Genomic DNA, 9,264 nt, shown 5'->3' on the forward strand with positions numbered 1-9,264 from the left:
AACACACACTTGAAGTTTCTTTAGTGGTTCTTTGAGGTGGTTAAGAAGCTATATAGCACCACTGCCATATGAAGAACCCGTTAAGTCCCTGTATAATTTTTTAATGTTTTCTAATCTCTTAGTCTCTAAGTTTAGTTTGGGGAAAGGATTAAAACAACATTAAAATACAACGTATTTCCTGAAGAAAATGTAGTTCTCAACCTTCTTGCACCCAAGGCACCCCTATAAGGAAATAATCCAGGGGTCCCACACAAGACTTTTGACTTCAGAAAAGCATAAAAGTGATTCAAAAGAGATTCAGCTTTTTCCATCGCAGTAAATTCCCATTCATGGCCAACATATGAGAGTGGAGTAACACATCTAAAATCTAAGAAGGAGAATGGGGTTACTCTTATGCCTCTACATAGCACCATTATAGCTCCTTTAAACATAGGTGCATGCTATATAACACTTAAAGTGGTTCCCTTATGATTACGAGCCAATGTTGCAAACCACATTTAGCATTTTTAGAAAAATAGCTCATTTTCTCACTCCAAATGTTATTTCCTGTGAAAGCTCCTCATTCCGTCACATTGTTTAACAAAATGAATGATATACTAGAAATATACTTATTCTGTTTACATACATTTTTGGCCTTAAAGTGAGATTTCTCTTTAAAAAAAAAAAAAATTGAACACAGGGTCTACAGCACAGTCTGGGAGGAGGCTAGAAACTTCCTCCTTAACAATACAAAAAAGTCCAATCCCTGACCGTAACCATCTGGTTATGGTGAAAATTATCACTCCTGGATCCGGACACAGAACATCTGGAGAGCACATCCCAGGGAGCCTTTAAGACGGAGGAAACATTGAGAAGTTCCACAGAATTTGACTTCAGGATGAGCTCAGCACATGTTCTGCAGGCTCTGTGCCTGCTGATGGTTTTCTCCACAGCCAGCGCTCAGCACGGCTACATGTATGAAACCGGTGAGGAGTGGGTGAATACCTGGCGCCAGGGCTTCAACTTCCAGTGTCCCCATGGTGAGGTCTTAGTGGCAATAAGGAGTTACTTCAGTGAGAAGGAAGGCTCGGACCGCCTGTGGAACTTTGAGTGCCAGAAGACTCCCTATGACTGGGGAGAGCCCAATGAATGCTGGTGGGACGATATCAACAGAGCCGGGTTGGAATGGTATGTCTGTATGTATACGGGTAACAGTTTTTCAGGTTCATAGAGGTATATGCTTTTTTATACGTCTTGCTATAATGCAAAACACATTTTTAAGTGTGTTTTATATGAAAACATTCACTGAAGTTGAAAGGACCATGAAATGCCACGCCAATGTTCCAGTCAATGTAATTTTATAAAAAGTGTTACATGGAGAGTATCCAATAGATGGAATAAACAGAATATTTTTGAATGTTTGCCAAACATTGCAAGAATGCATGTTTTTATAATTACTATTTTAGGACTTTTCAGTAGCCAATACACATAAATGAATGGAAGATAAGTAATTTCTCATTTTTGGACAGTTATTTGGAAATAGTGTTTGATACTACACAGCAATCAACTTCACAAATGTGATGCTGATATCTTTGTATTGCAGAAAATTTGTAGCAGAAAAAAACATAAAATGACAGCCTGATCAATCAATATTATATAAAATAAAGTATGTTTATACATACATGGAGTACATAGAAAATATAGATGGCAACAAACAGAATATTTTTTTGTCATTTTTAATTAATACATTTTTATTGTATAACTTTGCACAGTTTCAGTTCACCAGTGAATACACATATATGAATGAAAGACACATTTAGATGAGGAAAGTAAACTTTTTATACAGATATTTGGAAATCATTTTTGATGTTACACAGACATCCCTTGTGTTGCAATTTTTTTTATTTTATTCTTTTCTGCTGACCATTCCTAAAAAAAGGTTTGGTGTTTGTATGCTTGGTTTAGACTAACTAAAATGGAGAGCTCTCCTGCTTGTATGATTAGACTCAGATGTGAATGTTTACTGAAAGCCCTAATGCTAGCTTTCCGAGTTGCCTGCTTGCTTTGACAACATCATGATAATTTGTTTGTCAAGAGGAAAACAATGAACGTTTTTAAATAGGACTGGAGAAACACAAGCAGATGTTTGGGCAGAAGTGTCATTTAATCCTTGCCTCAGGTCTCAGCTGTTCTCAGCCACAAGCCACAGAATAGATCCTCAGACATGTTTGATTGCACATTTGTGAATCACTGTAGTTCTGTAACATGCTATTAAGAACAGCACTATGACAAATCAAATTAAAGTTGTCTTATATGTTGTATTGACTGTGCATTGTTAAAACAATATTTATATAATTAGTGCAAAAAAAAATAAAAAATAGATTAGATTAATCTAGATTAAAATGGCTCATTCGAATTCTGCCGAAGGCATTCAGAATATGTGTGTTACCCAAATAAAACAGTACAGACCAAAAGTTTGGACACACCTTCTCATACAAAGAGTTTTCTTTATTTTCATGACTATGAAAATTGTAGATTCACACTGAAGGCATCAAAACTATGAATTAACACATGTGGAATTATATGCATAACAAATTACTGCTTTGCACACTCTTGGCTTTCTCTTGAAGAGCTTCAAGAGGTAGTCACCTGAAATGGTCTTCCAACAGTCTTGAAGGAGATCCCCGAGAGATGCTTAGCACTTGTTGGCCTTTTTGCCTTCTGTCTGCGGTCCAGCTCACCCCTAAACCATCTTGATTGGGTTCAGGTCTGGTGACTTTGGAGGCCAGGTTATCTGGCGCAGCACCCCATCACTCTCCTTCTTGGTCAAATAGCCCTTGATGCCTTCAGTGTGACTCTACAGTTTTTATAGTCATGAAAATAAAGAAAACTCTTTGAATGAGAAGGTGTGTCCAAACTTTTGGTCTGTACTGTATGCGTACATACAGTCAAATAGATCACTTAACGAGTGTGCAAAAATATGTTCTTTTAGTCAGTCCAACAATGATGATTCACCTCAGTTTAGTTTGAGAATTCTCTGATCTCCACAATTCCGCATTTCCGAAGCTAAATCATGCTACCAGCATCTTCTAACTGCATCTCCAGTGAAGGGAAGATTTTTTAATAAAAAGTAAATAAAACTGAGAAAAGAAATTTAAAGAATTAGTTTTTGAAGGACTTCCAAAAAGTGCAAGGGTCAATTTAGTTCACTGATAGAAACAACAACAACATACCTTAAAATGTCAACCAAATGCAAAAGTAAATATAAATAAATAAACTGTTAAAATCATATTTTTATTGTTTTATTTTATATTATTATTTGTTTTTTGAATGAGTACATTTAAAACTGTGTATGTTTAGTGTGGTGTATAGCCTGCATAATGGTCTTGTTGTGAATGATATGCACTACCAAACACAAAAGCATTCCGTTTCTAGATGTGAAATTGAATGGTTATGTGTCATTTAAATTCATAATAGAAACTGAACTTAAATGAGACTCAATTATTCTGTGCACAGAACGCAGGTATTATTAAAACTGATTGTGATGATAAACAGAATTTGCAGTTTTGTGTTGTATAAACAGGACTGCACAATGAAAGAGTCAATCAAATTTATACTAAAATAATATTGAGGATACTGAAAACATAACAATTACATCAGTCTCTCATTCAGCTCTGAGTGTCGATTCCAACTAAATGAATGAAATGATTGCATGCACTATTCTCTCACCTTTGCTGTTTCTCAGACTGAAATCTGACCAATTAAAGGCTTCTGAGACTTGCTTGAACTGCACTGAACAGACTGAGCGTTGTTGTTTTGAACACATTCAGGATTAAACTTGTCCTGGAATAACAAGCTCAAGGCCAGGACACTCTGTTAATGGATATTTTGATAATCAGTTGCTTCTGCCTTGATATAAAAACATAAAGTTCAAAATGAAGGTATAATACAATAAGCAAAAGCATATTGTGCACTGGTTTAAACATTACACTGCTTTCTTTGTCACGGTCACCTTTGACATGATCACTCAGTATGGAGTCTAAGGCTCCGAATCTTGTGTTGGTGTTTTTTTTTTTGTTTTGTTTTTTTGTAACGCTGCTTTGGAACATTATTATGAAAAGAGCTATTCATTTAAAACGAACTTTTGTGTTGGACAATGAAATAGTCTTTCCTGCTTTTAGACTCCGGTTATCCACAGGAACGTGAATGTTTGCCCAGAATGGTCCGACATGAAAAATGATTCATAACCCTCTCATGATTTTCCCCTCTACAATAACCGTAATGTCTTGATGTGAGATGGTTGCCTTCTTTCCTTCCTCCTTTTTCTAATGATCTGATGTGTGTTGTAACACCACAAATGTAACTGTAACTATGCGATTTTCGCTCAAGCTCTTCATATCATGGCTAGGAAGACATCTTTATGTAAGACTCTTAAGATGACTTACAGTTCATGTGATTCTCATGACAAAAGTGACCTTATTTGACCAGTTCTCCAGCTTGTTAGAACAGGAAAGGTCTGGTTGGTGTGATCAGTCTCTGGGGGCATAAGCAACAGCGCCAAGGGTCATTCAGTGTTCCATCAAGTTTTCTCCACCCTCTCCAACAGCATTGGGGGAGTTTTTCCAGTAGATTAATTGGAGTATAGTTTTCCCTGATCTACTGCCCACTTTGTGAGATTTCCTTATAGCCAGTGCCAGTGACCTCAAGCCCTGTCTGCTGCGCACTGCTAGACCTTTGTAATGGAATACTGTCTGACAGACTTACCTGCATGTATGTGTGTATATATACATATACATATATATGTGATAAAATATGTAAAATATGTTTCATTAAACTGTACTGTTACCAAATATATTTAGAATATATCTGCCATATCGGAAGTATGTGCTCTTTGCATTTAGACACTCACCTTGCTGAAAAATCATTGTTAAAATGATTGCTAAATGTGAATACATGCCCCACCTAAATCAATAGCTGTCTTTTAAGATCATCTTCTTTCCCTCTTCACCTTATAAGAATGGTCTCTCTGATTTGACTACTACAGATGACATTCTACTGGGAAAAGGCCCTGGCCTATACTTCCTATTGGTGGAATAGTTGCCCATAGTGTTAGTGTTGCTCTGAGAAAAGTCTGGTACTTGTGGTGGCTGGGGAGCACTGTAGAACTCGTGATTGTCTGTCTGTTGTGATGACAACAGACTGTATGGGCCATACACAACCAGAAATGCTAAATAAACCTGTATTTACAGAAAACCATAAAAACTACTCCCGATCTCACAATCACTTCAGAGGTGACATTTGCTGGCTTAGAAAACTTACAATAAAACAACTTCTCTGCTTAAAATGACTGACTGGTTTAAGCAGTTTAGAATTATTGCAATGAAATGTAAAAATGTCTTTTGCACAACTTCTTTAACAAACATGAATATCTTATGGTCAAAGTTTATCATATCTGCAGAAGTTTAATTACATGGGTTAAATATTCTAAAACTATTGTGGGTGATGCATATGACAATTAGTTCCAGTTCTTACATCTGATTGGACGAGCGGCATACCAAGTGTCTTGACACAGGATCCCAACGGGATTTTCACTTTATCACTCCTTACATTCCTTTAGGTTACATGGTTTCACCATGCGTGAGTCATTGAAAGATGTTACTCAACCGATTTGTTCAAAATTGCTGATTCATTTAGGCACAACACAAGTGATTTGTCTTTATGAATGAGTAATTGAAACATTCACTCAAATAATTAATTCAACAATACTTATTCATTCACTAATGAAACAAATGAATTGTCTTAATGAAAAATTTATTGACCAAAGCTGATTTATTCTGGAATCAAACAACTGAACTTTCTTTAGGAGTGAGCCATTGAATTTACATTTACTTCACATTGAATCATTCATTCACTTCATAATTTTTTGTTTAACAATTCTAATGCTTTCTGTAATCAAAGCAATCAATTGTCTATATGAATGAGTCACTGAATCATTCACTCAACTGATTCATAAAAAAATGGTTCAAACTAAAAAAACAAAACCCTACTACTAGCTGTTGCTGTGGGTTTTCTTGAAACTATATTCATTAGAAAAGCAAAAACAGATAAAATAACTGGCAACATTGTGTCTAAAATCTAAGTTACTCAATGTGAATTTCTTTTTTATTTAACTGCTGTTCAGTAGCACTCACAATAGCACTATGCTGTTCATATCTCACTCACAATTGCGCTGTTTTTCTGAATATCTGCACAACCTGCATTCAACTTGTGAAAAGTCCAAAAGGTTCATTTGAAGCTCTGTGGCAAAATGGAACTTATGGCGCCAGACAAAAAGGAAAGAATGAATGCTGTGTTCATGCATGTTTGTCAGGCAAACGTTCCTCTTGCTGTTTTAGTCAGCCCTTCAGTATAAACAGGAAGATGCACACAATAAAAGGTCAATAGCTAAAGGTAGTCACACTTCACAGAACCACATGCCAGGTGTGAGATATCAGAATACAATATCCCAATGCTTTATTTTGATGGATTCATATTCATCCCATTCATACACCCAAAAATATTTGTTTGTTCAAATAACAAATGTCTTTTGTTTAGCCTCTTTGCTCAAAATAAAAGCCATATATACTGTCTACAGGTCTTCAGTTTGCACTAACAATGGGCTTGTTGCTGGTGTGCAAAGTAAGTATTTTGAAGCAGTTCTGGATCGAGAATGGCAATTCTACTGCTGTCGATATGCCCGCAGGTGCCCATATTCCTGCTGGTGAGTCCTGGAATAACAGATGGTGATCTAATATATTCATACAGTTACTAAACTACCTCTTTACATCCTGAGTTATTCACAGATATTAGGATAATATGTCCTCTGATAATTAGATTGCAATTCTATAATAGGATGTTTTGTCAGATAATTTATAACCTTTCCTTTGATTGCATTTTCTTGAATTATGCACAGGAAGACGAATGATGTTCCAGAGTACCTCAAAGAAGAGGGGGAGATGGTAGTCCCCAGTTACGGCTACTTCATAAGGGGGGCTCAAACTACTTTCAGTGGGGTACTGAGGTCTGTATGAATACTTCCTTTGCACTTAAAAGTTTTGCCTCTAATGCATTTAGGTCATCAATTTTTTTTGCTGTTAATGGCTAAAAATGGTTTCCCTTTTCTGTTTTTTTTCATGCTTTGCAGGGATCGGCAGTGGAAGTATATCTTGTGCAGAATGACAGACTTTGATTGTCAGTTTGAAAACTTCTAGACTGCATTCATCACTTAATGTCCTTATCAACACATCTATGCTAAAAGAGCGTCACCACATAACCACTAATATCACTCACTGAAAACATACGCCATACTCTCTTTTTTTATTAGCTTCACAGTTTAGAAGTATTACATTGTTTCTGTATAAGCCTGCATGGATTGCTATGCTCTCATAGTTTGTTGTCATTTCTGTTATTTCCATGTTTACAAATATTTTGTAATCATTTTTCAAATATAAATGACAAAAAGGAACAAAAACATTTTTGTAAAAAAGTTTTTTACATCTCCAATGCATTACAAAATATTCCTTTTAATGTATCTTTTTTTATTTTATTTTTTATCTTAGTCTCAGATACTCAGATGGAGTTAAAAAACATACTGCACTCTTTGGAACAATGGACAGAACTAATAAAGCAATGGTTTCTCCCACAGTCCCAGAGTGTTTTATTTATTTATTTATTTATCTATCTGTATTGTGGAACACACACAAGGGCTTTTTACCTCTTCATCCTTTCTCCATCTGTTTTCTGCTAAGCGGATGTAGTCAGATTACATTTGATCCCTGTGTGTATGTATTAATGTGCACAAATGTATGTTTGGGTGTTTGTAAATACTGTATACATCATATAAAGCTTCGGTGATAAGACGATATGAGAAACATAGTATTTCTACAGAATATGTTGCATTTAGAGTATGCTGAATAAATTATATATATATATATATATATATATATATATATATATATATATATATATATATATATATATATATATATATATATATATGAAGAGTTCAGATGCAAAATTTTACAGAAATTTTCATCTAAAATTAGGATTTTTATCAGGCTCCAACATTTATGTTCAGTTATTTCACTTTAATAGCCTGGAAAAGGACCTGCACATTGCCATTAAAGTAAAATGACTCAACCTAAGCATAGGAGCTTAATAAAAATCCTAATTTTAGATGAAAATCTCAGATGGCATTTAGAGGCTTTTGCATCTGAACTCTTCATATATATATATATATATATATATATATATATATATATATATATATACAGCATATATATACAGCATATATATATATATATATATATATATATATATATATATATATATATATTTTTTTTTTTTAAGGACAGTATGTTCAAATAGAAAACAGTTATTTAAATGATAAAAGTAATTCAGATACAGATAAAATCTGTATTTTCAATCAAATTGCCTTGGTGAGCATAACAGACATCCAAAAACATTATAAAATCTTACTTAGTCCAAACTTTTAAACAGGGGTGTACATATATAGTTTACAACTGCAGATTTACCAACATGTTGTTATAGGAGCAATAAGTACCCAGACAGCAACATATAGTGTTGGCCCAGATCCGGCCCACATCTGGCTCGCATGAAATCCATTCGGGCCGGATCTGGGCTGAAACTGCTTGCTGTGTGATTAATTATGCTAACACAAAAACTGTTTGTGATTATTTCAATGCAGACATCCCTGAAAATACAGATAACTTCTAATTCATTAATTCAATCAGATGTTACTTCAGTTCAGTAACTGGATGCAGTTCAGTCATAGAATAATCAGATTGATTTAAGCTGGCAATGTTTCTTTAAAAAATGACTCAAAAGAGTCATTAGTTCAGGAATCAGACTACTTAGGTTATGTTTTAAAAACACTGAGAAGAATCTAATCATAAGAGTGATTTGTTCGTGAATCAGATAACACTGGTTGTGCTGTATGCTTTTGCAGTTTCCTGACATTTTGTCATGGTACGTGGTACGTGGTCTTTGTATATTGCATGATATCCAATCCAGACTGCATATTCAAAATTAAAACGCACAAATATTACTTTTCTTTTCAGTTTTCCTGTATGAAGATCCCTCTCTGTTGAAAAGTGTGTTTGTGCCTGGTCTGGGTGTGTCTTTCTCAGTGAGTGAGGCAATTATAGATTGAATAATGGTGTTGGAGACTGAGATAGTGTCCAAGCCAGTTTAAACAAAGAAAATGTGTTCCTCTTTATGATGAAT

At 34.9% G+C, this 9,264-nt stretch overlaps 1 protein-coding gene across 1 annotated transcript; it reads left to right on the plus strand.

Moving 5' to 3' along the window:
- Positions 1 to 735: 735 nt before the first annotated feature.
- Positions 736 to 7,665, plus strand: LOC132160536 (dermatopontin-like). Its single transcript, XM_059570197.1, has 4 exons — positions 736 to 1,167; positions 6,614 to 6,739; positions 6,932 to 7,039; positions 7,163 to 7,665. The coding sequence occupies exons 1-4, from the start codon at positions 878 to 880 to the stop codon at positions 7,227 to 7,229; spliced, it is 591 nt and encodes a 196-aa protein (XP_059426180.1). The 5' UTR covers positions 736 to 877; the 3' UTR covers positions 7,230 to 7,665.
- The last annotated feature ends 1,599 nt before the right edge of the window (positions 7,666 to 9,264 follow it).

The sequence above is a fragment of the Carassius carassius genome, chromosome 17, assembly GCF_963082965.1.
Source record: "Carassius carassius chromosome 17, fCarCar2.1, whole genome shotgun sequence".
NCBI lineage: Eukaryota > Metazoa > Chordata > Actinopteri > Cypriniformes > Cyprinidae > Carassius > Carassius carassius.

What these genes read in the sequence shown, in the direction of transcription:
- LOC132160536 (XM_059570197.1), top strand. Translation starts at nt 878, where the DNA reads ATGAGCTCAGCACATGTTCTGCAGGCTCTGTGCCTGCTGATGGTTTTC. An exon ending in AGGTGCCCATATTCCTGCTG is followed by an intron (nt 6,740 to 6,931) that starts GTGAGTCCTGGA and finishes AATTATGCACAG; the next exon opens with GAAGACGAATGATGTTCCAG. An exon ending in ACTTTCAGTGGGGTACTGAG is followed by an intron (nt 7,040 to 7,162) that starts GTCTGTATGAAT and finishes CATGCTTTGCAG; the next exon opens with GGATCGGCAGTGGAAGTATA.